Source organism: Amblyomma americanum, chromosome 4 (genome assembly GCF_052857255.1).
Source record: "Amblyomma americanum isolate KBUSLIRL-KWMA chromosome 4, ASM5285725v1, whole genome shotgun sequence".
NCBI classification, from domain to species: Eukaryota; Metazoa; Arthropoda; class Arachnida; order Ixodida; family Ixodidae; genus Amblyomma; species Amblyomma americanum.
The window spans coordinates 1,119,201-1,144,406 of record NC_135500.1 but is presented as its reverse complement, the minus strand read 5'-3'; the positions used below and the strand labels follow the sequence as shown (position 1 = coordinate 1,144,406).

Below are 25,206 nucleotides of genomic sequence, written 5' to 3'. Positions count from 1 at the left end.
TACATTACTTCTGAGGGTAATTGGCAGCTGCTATGACTTAGGTTCGAACACTTTCTCAGCCGTGTGGTCAAAGATGTAAGTTTTACAATTAGAGACTAGCCTGTTGTGGTGGAGCTAATAGGAAATGTGGTCAGCTTTTGCGAATTCAATGAGGCGTTTACGGGCGAGTCGCGTGCTAGGGGAGAAATCTTCACTGATGGTGGGAGAACAGCGCAACAAAGGCGGGACAAAGGCAAGACAAGCGCTGTCACATTGAACACAAGAGAGATTTCGGCCTTTCCAGCTTAGCCATTTTTCTTAACGTTGCAAATGCTTATGACAACATGCTTCAATTTTGCGCTCTTTCCGTCTTCTTATCTCTTTCCTGTGTTTGTCTCTTTTGAATGCGCAACGTAGTTCTTCAAAGCAATGCACCAACTAGCCCAACAAGAAGTTCTTCTAAAATGCTTCAGAGTTCAATTCTGAACAGTTTGCAAAGCAAGAGCATACAGGGCCGTATGTTAAGATTGATTACAAGTTTATAAGTGATCGTGCGTTTCGTGTACGGTTAGGGAGTACCTTAAGCACCAAAAGGGTTCTATCACGAGGTGTGCCTCAAGGAAGTGTTCTTGCCCCCACGCTCTTTAACGTCGCAATGGCTGGCCTTCCCGATTCATTGAAAAAAAGTTGCAGGCAAGTGCGTATGTCAATATATGCTGACGACATCTGTGTTTGGATTACTGGCTACCAACACAAGCGATTAGCCCTGATAGCTCGGCAGGCTCTACTTTTGGCATAAGCCTACCTTCAAGGTATGGAATTGTCTCTGTGAGTGGAAAAATCCGGCTTTGTTCTGTTTCCAGGTGTAGGACGACGTCAAGCGCGGTTTAAGATGGACCTTGGTCACTCGTACATCCGCCAATTCATCCACACGCGTTTCCTTGGCGTCATTATTGACCCCCGTCTATAGTGGCGAAAAGCTGTCGACGCGATTGTTTCATCTCTATCTTCGCGTCTCAATGTGATTCGTAGAACTCCAAGTGAGCAATGGGGAAACCATCCTTCTTTAATGATCAAAGTTAATGAAGTGCTGGTGGTCAGCATAATGTAGTCAGCATAATGTATCAATTACCTTTAATTTCCCCCTCGGTATCACAGCTTGAACGTCTCGAAGTTGTCCACAGAAAGGGCCTAAGAGCCATTGGAGTTCCTCAGGCGGCTGCGAACAAGGCAGTACTTCATGAGTCAATATCGAAACCTCTTAGCCTTGTCGCTTCTCAGAGACTACTGCTGCATCTTGGCCGCCTTAACGAGACGGTAGCTGGGCGATCCTTTCTCCAGCCGCTCTGTAAGAGATATGAGTCGAAAGCATACTTGGCACTTAATACTCTTAGTTCTTTAGGCCTTAATGTCCGAAGGCAAAGGAAACGGTTGAAACCCTCCTGGTCTTCTCCGATCCTCGACCGTAAGGTCACAATTCCTCATGTGAGCGCAAAGCGCAGCTCTCCTTAGGCAGCAACGTGTTCGCTCCTACTTGAACATTTGGAAACAAATTGTGCCCGCCATCTTCAAATTTTCACGGATGGTTCTGCGGACAAGGTCAAACAAGCTAACGCAGCGGCTTTTTACATTACTTCTTTGAACTGTAATTGGTTTGTACGCTTTACTACTGTCGTATCCACCGAGACGGCCGAAAGTGTTGCTACTGAGGCGGATTTACGGAAGTTAGGGTCTTGTCCGGCTTAAACTGTTGCCATCATACTTATTAAAAATCTGACCTTCAGAGGGTAGAGCGCGGATCCCCTACTCATGCCTTGTTTATAAGCTCTCTACGCTTGGTTCAGAATCTGCAGAGCAAAGACTTTATATTTCCAATGGGTGCCCTCTCACATAGGAGTCAGAGGCAATGAGGTGGCAAACTGTCTCGCCCATAAAGCTCTGTCAAGGAATCCATCAAAAAAAGTACCTCAAGATGGAAAACGTTTCTACAGACAAATGATGCTCGATCATTTTAGTACCCTGTGGAGTGCGCAACACAAGCCATGTGTGACCAAGGGACTGAGAACATCCGAGGCTGCTCTACTACATCGAATTCGCACGGCCTCTGCTCGCACTCCTGCCTGGATGCATAAGACAGGCATGGCATCGTCTCGGCTATGTTCTTTATGTGGTGTGTGCGGGAATATCGAAAATTATATTAAGTACTGCCCAGAGTACAACGAGGAAAGGTATGTGATGTTCGCTTCTTTCAAGAAGGCAGGAACCCTTCACAGTACAGTTTAGGGCATTGTCTACCCGACTGGAAACCATACATGCAGAAGGGAGGCTGCACACCTTCTAACATTTCTGCAAGACACTGATCTTGTTTCTAAATAGTGACAACAGGAACGGACTATGGTCTACTTGATTGAATGTGTGCGTAGATGGTGTCTTCTGGAGTGGACTATGCTATACTGTGAGTGAATGTGTGTGGCACTGCAATGGACTATGTTCTACTGTGAGTGAATATGTGCATAGATGGTGACTTCTAGAGTGGACTGGGGTGAGGACTGTGTGGAGTGAATGTGTGCATAGATGGTGACTGCGGGAGTGGAATATATGCTGTTGTAAGTGGCAATTCGCATAGCGGGGTAGATCCGACAGGCTTCAGGACATTATTAACATAGAAGTGACGCTACGGTGGAGCAATTGCCGACAGAATACGGAAGGCTAATCCACCTGTAGCATTCACTCACTCACTCTATGACAAGCTGATTATTATTATTATTATTATTATTATTATTATTATTATTATTATTATTATTATTATTATTATTATTATTATTATTATTATTATTATTATTATTATTATTATTATTATTATTATTACATTGTACTAAGTGGCGACTTCAATACGAAGGTAGGCATGAAGAAGACCGGAGACAAGGCAGTAGGCGTTGACTATGGCATAGGCTCCAGGAATATCAGGGGGGACTTATTAATAGAGTTCGACGAGGGAAATAATTTAAGAATCATGAACACCTTCTTCCGGAAACAAGAGCGAGAGTGAGATTTTCCCAAATGGTAAGATTAAAAATAGAATAGACTTCATACTAAGCCCTCGCCAAAGCATGAGGGCGTCCAACCCTACCAACAGAATAGAACTAGCAGACGTATCGAAGTTAATAAATAAGCGCAAGGTAGCCGACATACGGAAGTTTAACATGGAGAGAATCGAGCATGCTCTAAGGAACGGAGGTAGCCTAAAAGCGGTGAAGAGGGAACTAGGCATATGTAAAGACCAGATGTATGCGTTAAGAGACGAGCAGAGACTAGCAATATGGATAAAATAAAGTAGCTGAAGAGTTCTACACAAATATGCACAGTAGGCAGTGCAATCAGAACGTTGATGAGAGAGACAGTAGCACACAGTGGTGCGTCATCCAGCCAGTAAAGAAAGAGGAAATAAGAAAGCGTTAGGAGAAATGGAAAGAGGAAAATCAGCTGGTGAGGATCAGGTAACAGCAGACCTGTTGAAGGATGCAGGGGAGATCATGCTATAAAAACTAGCCACCCTGTAAACGCAATGTCTTATGACCTCGATCATATCATTAGCTTGGAAGAGCGCAAATATTATTCTTTTAAGAACGGAGACGTCAAGGACTTGAAAAATTGCAGACCGCTCAGGTTGCTATCCGTTTCCTAAAACCTATTTACTAAGGTAATCGCTAATATAGTAATGGCAACCTTAGACTTTAATCAACCAAATGATCAGGCAGGCTTTCGTAAAGAATATTCCACAAAAGATCATATTCACACCACCAAACACGAGATAGAAAAACGCGCAGAATATAACCAACCTTTACACGTAGTCTTCATTGATTACTGCAAAACATTTGACTCAGTGGAAACCTCAGCTGTCATACAGGTATTGCATAATCAGGGTGTAGAAGAGCCGTATGTCAAAATACTGGAAAAGATATGTCGCAACTGCACAGCCACCATAGTCCTCGATAAAGTCAGCAATGAAATTTCAATACAGAAGAGCGTCAGGCAAGGAGACACGATATTCCTAGGCCCAAATTGGGAACCGTTGGGAAAAGGCGTTAATGGAGAATACCTCAATAATTTTCGATTCGCTGATCACATTGCCTTGCTCAGTCACTCAGGAGGTGAGCTGCAAATCATGATCAATGAGTTAGACAGGCAGAGCAGAAGGGTGGGTCTAAAAGTTAACATGCAGAAAACGAAAGTAGTGTTCAACAACCTAGCAAGCGAACAGCAGTTCACAATTGGCAGTGGGGTGCTGAAAGTGGTAAAGGAACGCGTCTACTTAGGGCAGGTAGTGACAGCTGATCCTGATCATGAGAGGGAAATAACTAGAAGGACAAAAATGACGTGGTGCGCCTATGGCAGGTTCTCTCAGATCATGATTAGCAGTTTACCAATATCCCTCAAGAGAAAAGTGTACAACGGCTGTACCTTACCGGTACTCACCTACGGGGCAGAAACGTGGAGGCTGACGAAAGGGGTTCAGCTTAAGTTAAGGACAACACAGCGCGCCATGAAAAGAAAAATGATAGGTGTAGTGTAGAAAGAAAACCAGCACAAAGACAGCACGGAGGCACCGAACAAGAACACAAGACGGCGCTGGACTATCGACTGCTTTATTTCAGTAACGGTCACAACTATACCCTTCAGTATCAAGCCACGCTTTCGCACATATGACAAATTTACAAGAATAGGTAGATTGCAGCATCACAGAAAACCATCAGAGCCAACTCAGAGCCAACGCGAAATTCTAGAGGCATACCATATCTTATAGATATAGTATGTGTGACACGACAGTGAGCCTATTCGATAAGGAAATGAGATTTTTGATCCCATTAACGTAAACGTGTTGCACAATGATTGTCTGTGATGCTGCAATCTACCTTTTCTTGTAAATTTGTCATGTGTGCGCAAGCGCAGTTTGTACTGAAGGGTATAAGTGTGACCGTTACTGAAATAAAAGAAGTCCAGCGTCGTCTTGTGCACCTGTTCTGTGTCCCCGTCCTTTGCGCTGATTTTCTTCCTACAATCGTGTACCGACTATCCCAAGCCTCCACTCTACTGAATCGGGTAACGTTAAGAGACCGGAAGCGGGCAGAGTGGGTGAGGGAACAACCACGGATTAATGACATCCTAGTCAAATCAAGAAGAAATGGGCTTGGTCAGGGCATGTGATGCGAAGGCAAGATAACCGCTGCTCCTTAACGGTAACGGGGTGGACTCCAAGAGAAGGTAAGCGTAGCAGGGGTCGGCAAGGTTAGGTCCTCGGTAAAAGTGCGTTGTAGCGACCACAGTATGGTAAGCCCACTTGATGACGTTAACCTATTTTTGTTCGAACCCGACCACGGCGGCCGCGTGTGAATGGAGGCGAAACGCAAAAGGCGACCGTGTGCTGTGCGATGTCAGTCCACGTTGACGAACCACAGGTGGTCTAAATTATTCCGGAGCCCTCCACTACGGCACCTCTTCCTTCGTTTCTTCTTTCACTCTCTCCTTTATTCCTTCCCTTACGGCGCGATTCGGGTGCCCGCCGAGATATGAGACACGGTTACTGAATAGTTTCCTTTCCTCAAGAACCAATTTTTATTTTTAAGGTCTCGAATTAGCTTAGAATTGAGGTGGGAACAGATGAAGCTAGTGAAGCGGTAGCCCGTTAAACAGTTAGCGGAAAAAGGGAAAGAAGAGAAATTCAGGACATGGCTGCAGAACAGATAAATGACTTTGACTGAGGAAGACGATCTTAGTGTTCAAAGAACGGTTCGTTAATTTCATAGCTATCATTACGGAGTGAGCAGTGGAAGTAGGCGGAAGGATGGCTCGACAGGATACCGGCAAGCTATCTCAGGAGAGGATAGGTATAATTAAGACGAAAGCGTCGAACCCTACTTGCAGTATAGAATTTTCAGGGCTATAAAAGTTAATAAATAACCGCAAGGCAGCCGACACAGGAAAGTTTAATATGGCGAGTATCGAGCCTGCTCTCAAAAACGTAGGGTAGGATAAAAGCAGTGAATATAAAACCAGTCATAGGTAAAAACCAGATGTATGCTTGTTAAAGTCAAAAGACGGGCTCCTTGCTCTTGATACATAGCATACATTTTTTTCAGTGCAAAGTACACAGGACGAAGAAATGCGTTAAAAGAATAACAGGGCAACGTCATAAGAAACATGGATAAGATAGTGAAAGTAGCCGAAGAATTCGACACTAATCCACGCAGTAACCAATGTAATTACAATGTTAACGAGAGATACAATAGCTCACGGCAATGGGGCACCCCACCGCTAACTAATGAGGAAGTAAAGAAAGCCTTAGAAGCAATGAAGAGGGGGGAAAGCCGCTGGTGAGGATCAGGCAACGGTAGATCTGTTGAAGGACGGAGGGAGATTGTTTAGAAAACTAGGCACTTTTTATATACAATGCCTTATGACCTCGAGTGTCGCAATAGCTTGGAATTAGTCTAACATTATCTTAATTTATAAAAGAGGAGACGTCAAGGACATGAAAAATTATAGACCGATCACCTTACTGTTCATTGCCTACAAGGTATGCACTAAAGCAATCGCTAATAGGGTCAGGGCAACCTTAGGTTTCAATCAGCCAAACAATCAGACAGGCTTTCGTAAAGGATGCTCGACAATACATCATATTCGCAGTATCAATAAAGAGAGAGAAATGCGGAGAATGAAACCAACCTTTATACGTAGTCTTCATTGATTTCTGCAAAACATTTGACTCAGTGGAAACCTCATCAGTCATGCAGACATTGTGGAATCGGGGTGTAGAAGAGATTTGTGTGAAAATACTGGAAGATATATAAGAAAGGGTGTCAGGTAGGGAGACACGATCTAGACAATGCTATTCATCGCCTGTTTACAGGACGCATTCCGAGGCCTGTATTAGGAATAGTTGAGGACAAGAGGTATGGAGAGTACCTAAGTAGTCTGCGATTCGCTGATGACATTGCCTTGCTAAGTCACTCAGGAAATGATCTCTGGAGCACTTGCACCAAGCTGATCCTGCCACCAAACATTTAGCTTACACTGCCCTCATCCGCTCAAAAATAGAATACGCATCCTTAATTTCGAACCCGCATCAATTGTACTTAACTCAAAAACTGCAGCCAATACAAAATAAAGCAGCGAGATTTATAACTAAGAGCTATTCACGTCATTCCAGCATAATGGCAATCTTAGCGTCGCTAATGCTATCATCACTCAAAAATAGAAGAATACTAGCACTATTATCACACTTTCACAGAGTGTATCATAGTCACTCTTCATTCGCTTCATACTATATTAGATCCGCCCACCGTATCTTTCCGTGCTTAGATCATGCTCTCAAAATCGAACCCATGTTTGCATGTACCTACCTCTTTAGTCATTCACCTTTGTTTCTTCCCGTTCATCACTGGAACAAGTTAGCAGGTGATACTGTCTTCACCTTAAGTCATGACGCCTTTGTGCAAAAACTAAAGTGTTTGTTTTACGAATAAATTTTGATTAGGAAGCCTCGATTCCTGCATATGCTCAACTTCGAATTTTCTGTAGTTTTTTTTTTCGATTCTGCCTGTTGTTCTCGATTTTTGTTGCTTGTAGAACTATGTGTGGAGTTATCCCACAAGTTATCCCACAATTTGAAAAAGGTCGCGAGCAGGCATGGTGTGCCGCTTGTCTTTTCAGCCCCAAAAAAGCTCGGAAGCCTTTGTTCTCGCATTGAAAGAGAACGAAATGGTGAGAGAGGGTGTGGCACCAAACATGGGCGATCGTTCATGAAGTGCACCGAAGGTGTGGTCTATGAAATCCCCCTCTCGTGCGGCCGCTCCTATATAGGGCAAACTGGACGCTGCGTTAATGAGCGAATCAGGGAACATGAAAGAAATGTGGAGAAAAACAAGGAAGGGGCAAATTTGGCTAAGCATATAAGGTCTTGCCCGTCACGCTCTTGTGAGCCATGTTTTTCTGGTGTGCGAATTTTATCAAGAAGTAAAGACACAAAAGCCAGGGAATTAATCGAAGCATTCTTTATTGCTAAGAAAAGAAGCATGTGCGTCAGCGACACGTCCATATTGTTGTATAGGGCAGAGAACGATTTTTTCACGCGTTCGCTGTCATATCAGATTGGAACATGATAGTATTCCTTGCGTGTCAGCTGGTATATATATGTTTGTCGTGCCTTCAAATAAATCAGTTGTGAGTGGCGCTCCGTCCCGTGTATCTACCTTGTGGTCTGTCTGTTTTCGCGCCTGTAATCCAAAGATGTACCAACTTGCCCAGCAAGACGTTCTTTTAAGTGTGGAGTATTGTTTATTTGTAACGGTACACCCCCCTCCCCCCCCCCCCCCCGTTCCCTATGTAATGCCTGAAAAGGGGCTTTAGGGTATGTTAATAAAAAAAACTGCAAAGCATGATCAATCAATTAGACAGGTAGAGCAGCAGCACAGTTGGTCTAAAAATTAACATGCATCAAACGAAAGTAACGTTCTACTGTGTAGCAAAGGAACAGATATTCACATTTGGTAGCGAGGCGCTGTAAGTGTTATGGGAATACGTCCGCTATGGGCGGGTAGTGACCGCTGATCCGCATCATGAGAGGGAATTAACTAGAATAAGATTGGGGTGGAGCGCATATGGGAGGTTCTCTCAGATAATATTTTTTTTAATGGTTGCCGATTCATTTTCTCCTTTTCTACTTTATATCATGTGTTTGCACTGCACCCTGTTCGTTTTATATTTAGTGATTGCTTCGCAATGGTGGCGCTGAATTGCATTTTTTGTGACCTATATTGCCCTTCCTGCTTGGTCTTCAATGACTGCAGTATGTTTTAAATAAATAAATAAATATTCCTCATGAGGAACTACAACAACTGCATCTTACCAGTACTCACCTACGGGGCAGAAACGTGGAGGCTAACGAAAGAGGTTCTGCTCAGGTTAAGGGTAACACAGCGAGCTATGGAAAGAGAATTGATAGGTGTAACGGTAAAAAACCGTAAGTAGAGAGTGGGCGAGGGAACAAACGCGGGTTAATGACATGCTAGTCGAAATTAAGATGAAGAAATGGGCTTGGGCAGGGCATGTGATGCGAAGGCAAGATAGCCGCTGGTCCTTAAGGTTAACGGAGTGGATTCCAAGAGAAGACAGGCGTGGCAGGAAGTGGCACAAAGTTAGGTGGTTTGCTGAACGAGGTTAAGAAGTTTGCGGGGATAAAATGGCCGCACCTGGCAAAGGACCGGATTGATTGAAGAAACATGGTAGAGGTCTTTGCCCGGCAGTGGGTGTGTGTGGGCATTAAAGAGGCGGATTAATTTTACTCCTTCTATTCTGTGCTAACTTACTGCACTGCGATTTTCTGATGCACTTCTAGTTATGCTCTTTCTCATTGAACTACACAGCCTATGAAGAACTCGTTCGATGGACCGACATTGTGAAAGTGCTGTTTTTGCAAAATCTCAATTCAGCCAGCAGTAGAGTGACTTCTCACTGGAGTGGCACTCCGTCTTGGTGACAATGCCAGCCTGCATCCCTTCTGGTACCTGGTCACTTAGGCGTATTTTATTTTGAGATGAGTGACGCTGCTATCTTAGCCTTTTGGAAATAGTTTGTGTTCATAAAACATTATCTGACTGCAATAAGTGCCGTCTATGACCGAGTGTTCTGAGCAATCGATAAAGGAAGCCGCTTTGTTTGCGATGCCGCTGGCTCAAATACTTCTTGGGGATGACCTAAGAGTTTTTCTTCTTTCGCTTGGTATGCACTGAAGGAAGATTTGGAAACATTTTGGATACGTGGACTTCCTGATCTTCAGCCTCTGTTTGTCCGCGGCGTACGGTCTATTACGCCTTTGTCGGCCGATCGAGAACAGGTGCTAAACGCATTCCAAGCGTCCTGCCTCTGACCGTTGGCACGTTGCTTTGTCAGTCAAGTTCTTCAATCCGAGGCGTGGTATTCTGCGCAGGCCCTGCTGCTCCGTGCCGGGGAGTCCGGTGAAGGTGCGGGTCATGGTATCAGCGCCCGGGCCGCGGGACCAGCCGCTCTGCGCGAGAACCACTGGAACGACCTGAGCGGATACTGGGGCTGAGCTCAGCAGCCAGAGGTGAGCCCTGCTAGAGCACGCTGCTCGCTTATTGTGGCCTTCGCTGTAGCAGTGTCCGTCGAGGGCAAGCCATGCTCTATACATACTGTCATTTAGTGGAGACGGCTCAGAGAAAGTCAACAAAAATGGGTTCCGGAAGAAACTGTTTATAAGGCACACAAAGGACAGAATGACTCGGCGGCGGCGATAGCAACAAGCCTGCTTGGCGGTCGTCGAACAGAATCACTGCCGCTGTCGGGCGCGCTCAATTTAAGCTGGCATGGACCCATCGAGGTAAGGTGTCAAAGCAGCCACAGTAATCTGAAATAAAGTTGAAGCTTCTGCGCGCGACTGCCATTTTCGAGAAAAGTCCGGTCGCATCTCGCATCGCAAGCAAATCATATCTTCGAGTGCGGGAGGCTTTGAGGGTGACCAAACTGTGAAATTCTTGGCAAAATCCTCTTGGGAACCCGAAAGAAATTGTCTCCGATTTACTAAGGACGCTCAGGAAACAGCATCCCTAAACATGACTGAGAATTGTTTGCTAGCAAATGTCTGATATATAGGAAATAGTAGAATTTTTGAAGCGCAAAGAAGAATCGGAGCATTCATCTATCAGGTATGCCTTTATGTGCGTGTTTTTTGACGATTTCGAAAATTGAAAGTGCCTTACCGCAATTAAAATACACTGCATGCACTTACGTTGCTTAACAGCACCGTGAAACGCGTTCCTCCCTCCTGAAGAGAAGGAGGCGCACGATAAGACTTCTGCCACAACCAACAAGCAGCAGCAAAGGTTCCAAAATTAAGTTCGTGAGAAAGAGCATTTCACGGCACTAAAGCTGCTTTTCAGGCTTCTGTGCCTGTTTTTTTATTGTGTAGTGTAGCGCACAAATTTCTCATTCCAGGTCACAAGAGGTTATGGCTCCGGACTCATATTGCGATTAGTAAACGAAAACCTGCAGGTGTCCTGTTATGCAGGCGTGGTACAATATGTTATATCAAGTTCACCCTTTGCACCTGTGTCGTGAATTTTCTTATTTCACCAGCTCCATGGCGTTCTCTTTCCTTTCCAGCTGTTTGCCGCTTTTACTCGTTTAGTTTCTGTACAAATAAGCTGTTCTGTTTATAATCCCACTTTTTCATGGAGCGCTTCTGTATTTCTTCCTCAACGCCTGCTACTGTTAGCAATATTTGTTCGCCGTTTAAATTTGCGTTCCCTTTTTGTGTTACCTGCATTTCTCTTTTGATCAGGGCTCCCAACTGTAGAATTATACGCTTGTGATCACTTCCGAGGTTCTACATGCCCTCTTAGTCTATTTCCATTATTGCGAGTTTGCTATATATCCCCTGCGACATTAACCAGTAGTCAATGCTCGTCTGCCTGTTACGCGATTACATAATTTCTCGCTCACATTTAGTACCTCTTTCATTATTACAGCGCAAATACGGCACAGAACAAGAAGGGGACACAACAGCGCTGACTGTCAACTAAGTTTTATTCGAGACCAGTAGGGTTTTTTATACCACCTGGTGACCAAAACAGGAAAAGAAAACATACAAGGATAGCTGTAGGCATGCGCAAGGGTACAAGAACGGCGGTTATCCGGCACGTGTTAGATTTCACATTCTAGATATTTCATCTCTTTCTGGGACAATGCCACGGATGGTGCGCTTATGCACTCGTCCTGCAGTCTTATAATCATAGCAGCTTCTATTATTTCTCTTGTTAGTGTGTCTCGGTGTTTCCCTATGACACTGCATTGCCTGTACATCGGTTCACATTTATCCTCGCTGTCATCTTCTGCGCTGCAGTCCCTGCAATGTTTGGCTACGTGGCCTGAAGTAGCCACACGTGCGATATTGTCACTGTGCTCTTTTAGCCTTTTGTTGAGACAGCGGCCAGTCTGCCCGATATATTTTTTCCCACAGGACATGGGCAGTGAATACACCACACCTTCTTTACAAGGGACAAAATGATCCCGTGCTTAACTTTACACCTGCGCGTTTCGTTAGTCGGGCAGTTTTTGCACAAGCTGGAAAGCTTTTCCGGCGCTGAAAATACTAAGTCAACGCCTGCCCTACTTCCAATTTTTCGGAGGTTGTGCGACACCTGATGGATATAAGGCAAAACAACAACCTTTCTTCTTTCCCTTTGCCTAACCGGTTCTCTAGTGTGGCGAGGTCTCAGGTTTTTTAGCTGCTTTTCTGCCACTGACACTAGTACATCGGACGGATAACCAGCCATCGTAAGGCGATCAACTTGTTTCGCAAAGCTTAGTTCCATACTATGCTGGCAACTCTTCTTTAAAACATTATTAAAAACAGAATGAATAATGGCCCTTTTTACAAGTTTCGAATGGGCTGATGCATATGGCAGGATGGGTTTTTTTTGCCGGAGGCTCGTACGACCAACACACATGGGACGGAGTGAAATGAAGGGCGAGATCTAAGAACCTGATAGAATCATTAAGTGGGGTTTCATGTGTTAAAACCATTGGTTTAAGACACTCTGTGAATACTGAATGAATATTTGAGAACTGCTGCTCAAAACTGAGGTTGTCATTCTGTACTAACACAAAGTAATCGTCAACAAATCTAAAAATGCGGCACACACAGAACCCTTCCAAACGATCTTGCAGTGTTTTGTCACGCAAGGCCAAAAACATATCGCTAAGAACCGGGGCTAGGCACGAACCAATACATATCCCGTCCTTCTGAATGTACATATCCCCATTCCATTCTACAAAAGTCGAACAAAGATAAAACGATAACAATTCTAGGAAGGCATCGGCGGAAATTCCGCACTCGTTTTGGAAGGCTATAACACCATGCTTTTCGATGTGCTTATTTACAGCTGACAAGATTTCCGCCTGGGGAATTGTGTAATATAAGTCTTTTACGTCGACTGAAAATACCTGCAGCTTTTTATAATGATCCCATCCTTTTAGGAAGGTGATTACTTCGTCAGAATTTCTTATTCTAAAAGGGTCATCGATCGTTAAAACGTTGAGTTTCTGTTGCAAGTATCTTGCGGCGTGCTTCTGCCATGTCCCTGCTTCTGAAACTGTTGCACGAAACGGCCAGTTGGGTTTATGGGTCTTTGAAGAGAAAAAAATCTCAAGGTTGCTCTTGTGGCAGTTCTCAATCATACTCGACAACTTGTTTAAATTCAACTTGTTGGTTAGCTTTTTTGCTTGGCTCCTAATTTTCGACATTTTTACATCATTGCGCTTGTCAAACACAGCAAGGACGCTGTCTATTGCTTTTGACATGTACACATCTCTGGTTAAAACAACAAAACCTCCATCCTTGTCTGCAGAAAGAAGAGACAGCGAGTTATCTTTCAACCAATTAACTGTTTTGAACAAGGGAAGCTTCCTGCCTGCCTGTCTGTACTTTGCTAAAACGTCGACACCTTCAGAGATGCAATGGTCTGCTTCGGTCTTCTCCGCGCGTCGGGAAACTTGTTTCACCATAGCCAAGAGCTCCGGTCTCGATGCTTTTGGCGCGACCGCAAACTTGGGCCCCCGGCCAAGGACTTGCCTGATGTTGTCGGGAAGGGAGATGCCCTCCATGACGTGGATTCGTTGCCCGGTAACTGGAGTCCTCTTAGGAAGAAGTGCACGAAGCGCTGGGAGGGTCTGTTGCCAAAGGAACTCGGTGGTGCGGTCAATGGACCGTGATAAATGGTGCCACTGTGCATTCGAATGTTCTGGCCCAGCATGGAACTGTACCAAAACCTTCAAGCGCTCCTTGTGCGCTCGCACTTGCTGAAGCCATTCAGACCTGAGAATCTTGCAGAGTCTTCTCCCATGGCTAGCTGAAGGTTGTACGCCGCCAAATAAGGCTGATACATCAGGTGGCAGGATTCTCTTGCGAACGCAAAACCCGAGTGAACGTGCTCGGCAAGCCGCCGCGGCGACTACTGGTATCACTTGAAAGAGATCAGGAACACATGTAAAAGAGCCCTTTGTACTAGGAATAAAGTTCCATAATACAACATTTTGGGCGAGTTGGTTACCTACATTCATTATTACAGCGCATAGACGGCACAGAACAAGAAGGGGACACAACAGCGCTGACTGTCAACTAAGTTTTATTCGAGACCAGTAGGGTTTTTTATACCACCTGGTGACCAAAACAGGAAAAGAAAACATACAAGGATAGCTGTAGGCATGCGCAAGGGTACAAGAACGGCGGTTATCCGGCACGTGTTAGATTTCACATTCTAGATATTTCATCTCTTTCTGGGACAATGCCACGGATGGTGCGCTTATGCACTCGTCCTGCAGTCTTATAATCATAGCAGCTTCTATTATTTCTCTTGTTAGTGTGTCTCGGTGTTTCCCTATGACACTGCATTGCCTGTACATCGGTTCACATTTATCCTCGCTGTCATCTTCTGCGCTGCAGTCCCTGCAATGTTTGGCTACGTGGCCTGAAGTAGCCACACGTGCGATATTGTCACTGTGCTCTTTTAGCCTTTTGTTGAGACAGCGGCCAGTCTGCCCGATATATTTTTTCCCACAGGACATGGGCAGTGAATACACCACACCTTCTTTACAAGGGACAAAATGATCCCGTGCTTAACTTTACACCTGCGCGTTTCGTTAGTCGTGCAGTTTTTGCACAAGCTGGAAAGCTTTTCCGGCGCTGAAAATACTTCCCTTCTTGTTCTGTGCCGTCTTTGCGCTGTAATAATGAATGTAGGTAACCAACTCACCCAAAATGTTGTATTATGTGTCGCTCACAGAAGTCTAGCATTAACTCCTGTTACAATCTGTGTATCCAACCAGATTCTCGATGTGGCAATTCAATGCTCTCAGTGGAATAATCTCGGCTGCGTCTCCAAACTGTTTTATATAGTCTTTGAGACATTCAACTAGATCATGATTTTGTTTCCTGTATTTGCCCATAAATCAGCTTCCCCTTTCCGCGTTCTTTTACCGACAATTTATTGACAAGGAAAATCTTTGAAGACTGGGCTATCGCATGTAGGGGGGCATCATTTGTTAGAAAAATCTGTCTCGCTGCCCCGCAGCGAGTTGGCGTATCTTCTTTCGTGAATGACAAACCCTAGAGGACTTGCTATTTGGTGATGTTTTCCGCTTCTGCGCAAATCTCTTCGCATGTATTTAGGAGCTCGTACAATAAATGCGTCCAGTTGCAACTCAGCGCTCGTCTGTGTCTTCACTTCTGTCCTGGGTATTGGGGGATTGTAGTCCTTCGTAATGTTCCTGATACCCAGACATGGTCTTTACAAGTTGGTGATATACTTTTCCAAGTTTTTCCTTCATGTATCAGCATACCTAACCCTTCCACCTTGTTCGCCTGTAACTGTTGTGCTGTATCTAACCATTTCGACCTCTTTCTACCCCCTGGCATGATTGTGTAAGCGACACTGATGCCAAATTTCTCTTTGTATATTTTTGTTCTTAAACCTCCCAGTAGCCATTTATTACGCTCGGCATCCGGAATTACGCTTTCTTCTTGTCTTCCGCATACCTCTACGCCCGGAGCTCCCGTGGACCCTCTTGAAAAAGCCATCCGGTAATGCTCCCATCTTTCCAATGATATCGATGTCATCTTGTCTAAACACTCTGCCAACGCCCCTTCACTCACTTCCCCGCTGATTTTTGCCACTTCAAAACCTTTCGCCTGGCTTAACTTACATATCTCCCGATTAACAGTCACCACGTCCCTGTGAAAGGAGTGTAGGCACCTAATTTTGGGGGCATATTTTCTTCTCTGTGATGATGCGGAAGACACTACTGTGCATAATTCACCATGTGGTATTCCCCTACGACCGCTACATTATTTGTAATCGAATTTTCCTGTCATATAGTTTCCGTTTCGATTTCAAAAGCCGAACGATGGCTACCGAACAATGGGGCGTCCAGTCATTAATCGCAAACATGGAACGATTAATGACTGGACGCCCCATTCCGGTTGTAGCCAACACAGTGCTGTGCGCGTGTGTTTTAATTCCTCCAACATGAACTAATCAAATCAAATCAAACCATATTTTACTCTGCAGCAAGTATCTGGGTGTCCACCTGGGCTAAAAGCTGTACGAACAGCTTGACGAAGGCCCAGGAAAGAATTACATGGCAGCAGCAGACAGAACGAAATAACAATTAATGATCAATACAGAAGTGGTAATCAGTAAATAAATAGAAAAGAAATTATATAGCGTATGCATGAGAACAACACAACAGAAAAAAGCTAACAGAATGTTTATCAATAATGAGTGAATGCAAAAAAAAGTGTAAGGTAATAACAGAAATTTTCTCATACGACATATGAATAAATACAGATTACATTCTCGTAAAGCATATTCGCAGTTGTTTGACTAAATCCAGCAGTATCTTTATATTTATCAAGAAAAAATGGCAGATTGTGAGCCAAGGATTGCAACTTGTAATCAGTTCGAAACTGTGGTAAGGACCAAGTGTCAGTACAACGAGTGTTCTGAGCACGAAAAATAACGGCTTTGTATTTAGTTGGGTTTACTTTGATTTTATTTACTCTAGTCCATGCCGATAGTTTATTAAGGATCACGCGCACAACCTGGACACAATTCTTATTGTGTAAATAGTATGTATATACTACTTTTCCCCCTATCCTCTCTTCCTGTCCCCTCACCACTTACATTTCATTTCTCCATTCTGCCTGCTATCCTTTATTTCCGCTGCCCCAGCTCAGGTGTTTGAGTATCGATGGCAGATGCCGGGGCTAGCAAAAATCTTTTCCTTCCTCTTTACTATTAATTTAATAAAAAAAACAACTACCACCACCATGGCAACGAATGCGCAAGCAGCGATTATATTGCAGTTTTTCATGCCTCACGTGACCTATAACCTCTCTTTGACGTCACAGTCATAGTTCGGCTGTTGAAACCGAAGCAGTACGAGAAAGAAATTCGATTATATAATATTCAGCGGTGGTAGGACGATACCACATGGTAATCCGTGCGTAATAATGCCTTACGCCTCATTAAAAACAAGAAAACGCGAACCCAAAGTTTAGGTGTCTAGACTCATTTTACCCTTCCGTTCCGTCCTAAAACATTCAATACTCTGCACAACACGAGCTGCACCTGCTGTGGTATTGCCCTTATATCGTCCACTTCGTGAGCTAATCTTTCCGCTACTTGCGCTGCGTCATTATTGGGAACATCATGCAGTCCCGCTGCTACCATTACCAGTTACGCCCAGTAACATTCTCCGACAATATGCTTTTTGCCTCTCATATATAGCACCGGATTCGTTGCCCTCCCTGGGGACATCTCGACTGATATAAGCCTATCTTGCTTTACCTGCCACAATATAGTTCCAATGCGCCTTCTCCTGTTTGAGTCACTAGTGACAAGCAGCTGTGTACTCTCCCCTTCTTTCCTAACTTCAGGTGTCTTCCTGCTGTGATCACTCAGGCGCTTTTGCCCTGGCCTCTTTCTGGCCGAGACCATGACGTCCTTTCCGAGATTGATACCGTTTCCTTGCTTTCTACCGATTCCACAGTTCTTGGCTGCCACCTGCGATCAGCTGATCCTGTTCAGGCCTTCTTGAACTACTTTCTCTCGCTGAGCCCATCCGTGGAGGCCACAATCCATGGGGCTCCGCTTTAATGTCCGCCGTCCTAGTTTTCGATGGTGGCGTCAATCATCTTTTTCAGGTAATCGAGTAAGCTGTCCCCGTAGTTTCCCACTGTCCACCTTCTGAACCTCTAGCTCTTTTTCCAGGACGTCCACCCGTGACGCTAGGGTGGCGCCTTCTGCGTCTGCCCTGTCTAGGAGAGCCCTCAATACACAACACTTGCACATAAAATCTGCTGCTTCCGCCTTCTCTCCCCAATCAAATAACGCTTCGTCCATGGCCACCAACCCCTCACAGTCCCTCCACCTACCTCCTTTTTCTTTGCCATCTTAGCATCACTCGATTATTGCTACCATAAAATTCTCAAGATATGTGGAGACTCAAACATCGCACGTAAACATGTATTCAGACAAATTCTGCCTACTGGAAATGTCAATAAACTATGAAATGAAAAACTAACTTTCTTAAGTAACACACGAACAAGCGCTCAAAATCCTAGCTGCCGGTTAAAATATACAGGTCGCTAGAACAATAAACTTAATTCTACTCTTGGCCTGTGCTTAGCCTAACTAGCCTACACATAAATACACCTACCTATTAAAGCATTGCCACACTGTTGTCCATTTATACGCGACTAAACTCAACTTCGGAGGGCGCTGCGAAGTCTGGCAACATGGCATGATTGGAGGTCCCCGCATAGCTCGTCTCTTATGAATGTATGGACGTTGCTTGCTTGTGCCGAAATTCTCGCGCTTTTTTGGGAAGCTAATCGCGACTTTGACGCTAAGCACTTAATTTTGACATTCTCTGAGGCCACCAGATACTATCAGACCGAATTTGGGGCGACAGTGTGGCTGTCGATACTCGCAAAATCGCGCTAGCAGACGAACGTCATTACGGAATCTGCCGTGAAGAAGGCGCAGTGTTCCTGTGTCGCCGCTGTCTGTGAAAAACGAAAACGTGTTGACACCATGTTTATCCTTTACGACAGGTAAGTGCCTTGGCGCCTTTGTCACGAAAACGCTGCGTTCGCCGGAGTTAACTCCAGTCGTCGTGCTTTTTATGGGTTGCATTTGTTGCCGCTAACTTCTTGGTAGCAGCAGCAATGTGCACGTCGAGTCTATGGTATGTTATGTTCTCAGTTGATATTATGCAGCTATCTCTGTCGAGAAGAGCAAGCAAAATAAGTCGGGATGTGAATGTTCAACGCGATCACACAAAGATAAACATGCTTTCAAGGATCAACATTCAGTCTTGTACAGGGATAGAGCGTTCACAGTTCATTTTCAGCGAAGTAGTCCCACAATATTTTTGCGTGACCGATCGTGTCGGCTGCCACCCTACTTTGTCGCAGGCACGTACGCGATTGCACTATCTTACAGCTAAGGCACGCAAATATGAACGCGACCTCTCTCGACGGCAGTGGCATGCGTGGTGTGAACAACTTTCTGCAGAATTCTCGAATGCCTCTCTGGCGAATGTTCCGTACAATGGAACATGGTCGCCGTTCTACTGACGCAGCAGCAACCGCATGCTTCGCGGCTCACTGAAACCTGCATGCTTACTGAAACCGCATGCTCACTGAAACCTGGCTGTCTGAAATGGATATACCGCCCCACATTCATGGCTACAAGTGTATGAGTTTAAGTAGACAGGGGAAGAGAGGAGGAGGTGTTGCGCTCTATGTGATGAGCAGTTTGCACCTCCAAGCTATAGATGAATTGACAAGGCTGGATGACGACGTTGAAAGCCTTTTTGTCAGGGTCTCAAATTTTTCTATTGGCGTTTTATACAGACCACCAGCGGGTAATACATCAAAATTTTTAAATTTTCTAGATGATGCACTCTTACTGCTTCAGTCCTCAACTTCGTCCATCCTAATCCTTGGTGATGTAAATATAGATACACTATCAAGCAATGCAGAAGCACAAGAATTTCAAAATGTCCTGAATCTTCATGCCTGTACTAATACCATACGACTGCCCACCAGGATTGCTCGCGACACCGCTACCTCCATAGATGTTTGCATCACGAATACGTATTGCAGCCATGTTACTTCTGGTGTTATAATCAATGATATTAGTGATCACATGCCAATTTTTTGCCTCACTTTCTTCAGCAATGGAAAGCGATTTACATCCTAGAAATTTTACGTACCGTGCAATTGACCAGGAGAGCCTTCAGAGATTTAAAGCACTTATTGAGCTAGAATTTTGGGAAGATGTATATGAAGAAACCAACGCCAATATGGCCTATAACGCCTTCTTGACGAAATTTTCTAGATGTTATAATGCGGCCTTCCCATTGCAAGAATGTAAAGCAAGGAGCAAGGAAATAAAGAAACCATGGATCACTCGTGAATTACACAAGAGAATAAGGCAAAAGAACAAAAAGTACCACGAATTTATAAGGTGCAAAGATTCAAGCGTACTCGTGGAGTTCAGGAAGCTTAGAAATCAATTGAATTCCGATTTAAGAAAGGCAAAGAACACCTATTATGAAAATAGGTTCATGAATGTTCAAAATGATTCTAGGAAAGTATGGGGCATCATCAACGAAGTGATGGGTAAAAAGCGTCCCCAACAAGACATGATAGACATTTACAAAGATGGCGTTCTGGTTCCCGTAATGGAAGTTGCTGAAGAAATGAACGGAAATTTCATTACCATTGGCTCGTGTGAAGAGGCTCAAGCAGAAAAAGGCAGTCTAATATCAGAGAGGCAACTCGAATCTCTTATGCTTTTACCAACGTCTCCTACTGAAATATACGAAATAATTCAAAGTCTATCGAATTGTGTCGCTGCTGGAATAGATGGTATAAAAGTTCCACCCATAAAATATGTTGCAAATATACTTAGCCCGATATTGTGTGACATTATAAATAATATGCTCCAGACTGGTGAATTTCCTGAGGAACTAAAAATTGCTAATGTAACTCCTGTGTATAAGGGTGGCGGAGAAACCGACGTTAACAACTATAGGCATATTTCGGTTCTACCAGTGTTTTCAACAATATTCGAACGTGCCATATTTGTCAGGTTCTCCAGCTTCTTTCAAAAGCATCATATAATTAGTAGCGCTCAGTACGGGTTTCAGAAGAATTAGTCTGCAGAACAGGCACTCATCAATATCAAAGATAAAATCATTGAAAATATTGAAGACAAGTTCCTGACACTTGGTCTGTTTCTAGATTTAAGGAAAGCATTTGACACTGTACAGCACGATATACTGCTTAATAAATTACAAGCATATGGAGTAAGAGGTGTTCCACTGGGATTAATTAGAACATATCTTTTGAGCCGGTCTCAATGCGTATCTGTAAACCGCATGTTATCTAGCAGAATGACAGTACTGCATGGCGTTCCCCGGCGATCCATTTTACGGCCACTGTTATTCCTGGTATACATTAATTGATATAACAAGAATACCTGGTTCTCCCGAATTAATAATGTATGCCGACGATACAAATGCTTTTTTCAGGGCCCTGACAAATGAATCCCTGGAGAAAGCAGACAACATTTACCTTTCTAATCTCCCTACATGGTTGCGAATGAATCGGCTATGACTAAATACTAGTAAAACAAAATGTGTCATTTTTAAGCCAATCTATAAAAAGGACTCATACGCAATGAATATAAAGTTTGAAAACACCCTGCTCAGCCAAGTAAGTGAACAAAAGTTTCTGGGAATTTGGTTCTCTGATGACCTTTCGTGGACATGTCATACCCTTAAGCTCTCTAATGATCTCTCCCGAGTGGTGGGTAGCATATGTAGAATACAGAATCTATTGCCGACGTGGCTAAAAATGAAATTGTATCACTCTTTATTCTACTCCAGGTTATGTCATGGCATCTTAACGTGGGGTACAACATTATCTAATTACAACAGGTTATTGGTCCTGCAAAAGAGAATGTTAAGAATGTTCGAAAACTTCCACGGAAACATCAGAAACTTACCCACACAACCGCTTTTCATAAAATATGCTATGCTCCGGGCCGACCAGGCATACTATTTCAAACTAATACTATGGATTCATAAACACAAACTTTATCCTACGTCCCCAGGTAATTCATCTCGGTATTCAATCCGAAATCCTACACTTAGCTTGCCAGCTATAAGAACAAACTACGGGCGACAAACGTTAAACTTCCAAACAATTAAGATGTTGAACAGAACAAATATCAGTGTTGATCTCAACAAAAGATTTGCTGTTTTAAAAAAGAATGCCAAAATGTTTTCGTTTCTGGCAGTATTTTCTTTGCTTTGTGAAGACAGTGTGTGATTTCGTGTGTGCGTGTAGTTTTCTATCAAGAAGAAACGCAAGACAATAATATATATTCTGTGCGTTCCTTTGTTCTTTTCTGTCAAATGAGACGTTTTTATTTTTTTATTTTTTGTTCCTGGTGCAATAGCTTTGCCACTTCCGTTGTTGTCTGCTTTTTTGTTTTGTTTTTGTTTTTTGTTTTCTAAAAAAAATTTAATTTTGTACAACATAAGTTCTAATCAGTGAATGTGCATTTGCATATGTGTTTTTCATGTGATTTTGTTTGTTTACTTTCCTTTTCTGATGACCCAAAATTTGTTTGGCTCACAATATGCAATGCTGCTTGCCGAACTGTAGTAATTCATTTTTTGTGTGATGAATTTGTATTGGGGGGCCGAGGCCCCGCCAGGCGTTGTTACGCCTTTCGCTTCGGCCCCCCCTTAGACATGTTCTAAGAAACAAATAAAGGAAAAAAAAACTAATTTGTCGCCAGATGATTTCGCCAAAGAAGCAGCGCGAAATTTTTTTTTTTAAATACGATGCTGTGTCTTTTTCAGCCGCTAGTTTAAATATGGCAGGTACCGCAGCGCATGTATATCAAATGCCGTCTGATGTCGACGCAAATGGAACTGCGTGTCCGTTCTCTATGCCCGAGTTGCTGGCTGCAGTAAATGATGCGAAACGGAAAACAGCGCCCGTCCCGGACAATATTCAGTACGAGGTGTACAAGAACCTGAGTAGCGCTGCACTCCTTCAACTCCTAGACACTATAAACAGTGTATGGCTAGATGGCGTCGTGCCCGAGAGCTGGAAATCCGCGGTTGTGATTCCTATCCCGAAACAAGGAAAGCCTCCTACGGACCTTCCAAACTTACGACTTATGTCCTTAACTCCTGCACTGTGCAAGCGGGTGGAGAAAATGCTAGCCACACGACTTCCGTGGTGGCTAGAGCAGCACGATTTTTATCACCGCGCACAAATTGGCTTTCATCAATATATTGGTACAGAGGACGGGTTGGCTCCCTTGGCATCTGCAGTTTTGTCATCTACCCGCAGCCGCAATGGGCTTACCGTTTTAGCAATGGACGTTGAAAAGGCATATGACAACATCAGTCATGCAGCCATTCTGAACTCCATTGACATGTTTCGTCTCCCTCTGAGAGTGCGTAGTTTTGTCGAATCATTTTTGGAACGCAGAAAATTTGCAATACGCCTCAGCGGCAAAGCGATCGGATCATTTCTTCCTCTCTGCGACGTGCCCCAGGGAACAGTATTGGCGCCAACGTTATTTAACATTGCTTTCATCCCGCTGGCTTGGCGCTTACATGACATCCGTGGCCTAAAATTTCTGCAGTACGCTGATGACATCACGGCGTGGAGTAAGCACCAAGATCTACGTATCAGGAGGCTGCCCTTCAATCTGCCTTGAATGTTACCTCTAATTACGCATCATCCATCGGACTTCAGCTTTCCGTGCATAAAACAACACACACGTCGGTCGCCAACCGCTGGGGACGCCGTAAACTTGCTGCAAGTCCAATCCGTCCTTGTCTGCCAGGCACCCCACTACAGGAAAGTCCGAATGTAAAAATCCTTGGCTTAACCATTCACCAATCAGTATCAGCGACTGCATGGCTTTCTCAGGCAAAAAGGCAAGCTATTCAGACTTTGGGTTTGATTAGAAGAATTGCTCCTAAAACTGGTTGCACGGCAATTGGTGAGGGCAGTTCTGCAGCCACGTATTGTTTATCAAACCCAGTTCCAACATCTTACAAGAGCCCAGTGGGATCGCCTTGAAGCCGTGAACCGAGAGGCTATGAGTACCATTACGTGCCTTGCACGCATCACACTGGTCATAGCTTTACAAAAGAATGCGCAGCTCGATACCATTGATGAGCTGGTGCAGCAGCGCCGTGATGCGCGCAGCCTTAAGGCCAGTCTACGCACTCCACGCATGCACTGAGGACTTATGCAACGTCACACTCCATTCTTCAGCCGCAAACGCAAAGTTTTCCCCCATAAAAGTTTGTTCAGCTCAGCGACAAGCCAACACATAATCACCGACCAACATCTGCTAATTCGGCATCGTTGCTTCGCCAGAAATTTGAAGAAAAAGATGCTTGCCTGTCTGAAGGATCCATTGTTGTCTACGTAGACGCAAGCATACAAGCCTGCGAAGCAACAACCGCAATCTACTGCCCGTGCAGACCTGCCCTGAATCAAACCTCTAGGTGACAGCTTACGGAATCTCCTTCGTCCTTTCGCGCTGAGCTCGTTGCAGTTCAAGAAGCACTCTGCTCAGTGGCCGCCAAAACTACGCTCCCTGCGGCCCGCGTTGTCATCTGCACAGACGCCCTTCAAGTAGTTCGGCTGCTACGACGGGTTAGCCGCTGTCCAACGATATGTCAGGACACCACCGGTTCGCGGCACGCATCCCGCAGCCAGTACATATTGAGTAGGTCCCACGGGATCTGCTGACCTCTCAAATCCAGGCAGATTTAGCGACCCGCCTCGCGACTCCAGGCTCATCATTGCCTCGGCTCCTTCATTTGGACAACTTCCCCTCTTTTCATCAAGAAAGGAACTCCTCCGGCGCAGCACACGGGCTCTCATCCCTCCGTGTGCGGCAACCCTCCCCTGCGGTCTTACCCGTGCAGAGGAGGTTGCGCTTAGGAGGATCCGGGTCGGGGTTGCCCTCACACCTGCCGTCACTCGGAAGTGGCCTCAGTACCGAGATTTGTTTCCTCGGCCTGGGTGTCCGATAAGTAAACACGAGGACATTGAAGCCGACATTAATCACTTACTGTGGGACTTCCCAGATCTTAAGCCTACAAGGATCCGGCACCTGAAGGTAGCGGGTCTTTCACCAAGCAACCCTGCTTCATATATAGCCTGGACGCATGGACCGTGCCATCGTTCTCTACTGGACTTCTTCAAATCAGCTAGCCTTTTTGCATTAATTTAATCACTACTATATCTTTCATCACACCTTCGCCCATCATTGATGCATTGAGGCAATAAATCTCGCTTTAAAAAAATGGTAACCCTTCAGAGAAAGTTGAGGAAGCGGAGGTGGCTGAAGTCAAAGCCTAGATCGTGTATGTAGGGGCGATACTTGATACGTTAGGAGTGTAGATGTGTAGGCCAGTTGGTGAGACATGAAGGAGCTATACACCGCAGCGGACACGGGACAGAGAAAGAAGACGACACAGGGCGGTGCTTGCAACTAAAATTTTATTTAAAACTTCATGGCTTTATAAAGA

The 25,206-nt window shown here is 44.5% G+C and overlaps 1 protein-coding gene across 1 annotated transcript in view; it reads left to right on the top strand.

Annotated features, from left to right (window-relative positions):
- The window catches only part of Mip (Myoinhibiting peptide precursor), a 581,927-nt gene that overhangs the window by 470,320 nt on the left and 86,401 nt on the right, over positions 1-25,206 (top strand). Inside the window, exon 4 of the mRNA XM_077664070.1 lies at positions 9,965-10,102. Within this exon, the coding sequence (XP_077520196.1) occupies positions 9,965-10,087 (123 nt within the window). The 3' untranslated portion in view covers positions 10,088-10,102. The remainder of the gene's footprint in view (positions 1-9,964; positions 10,103-25,206) is intronic.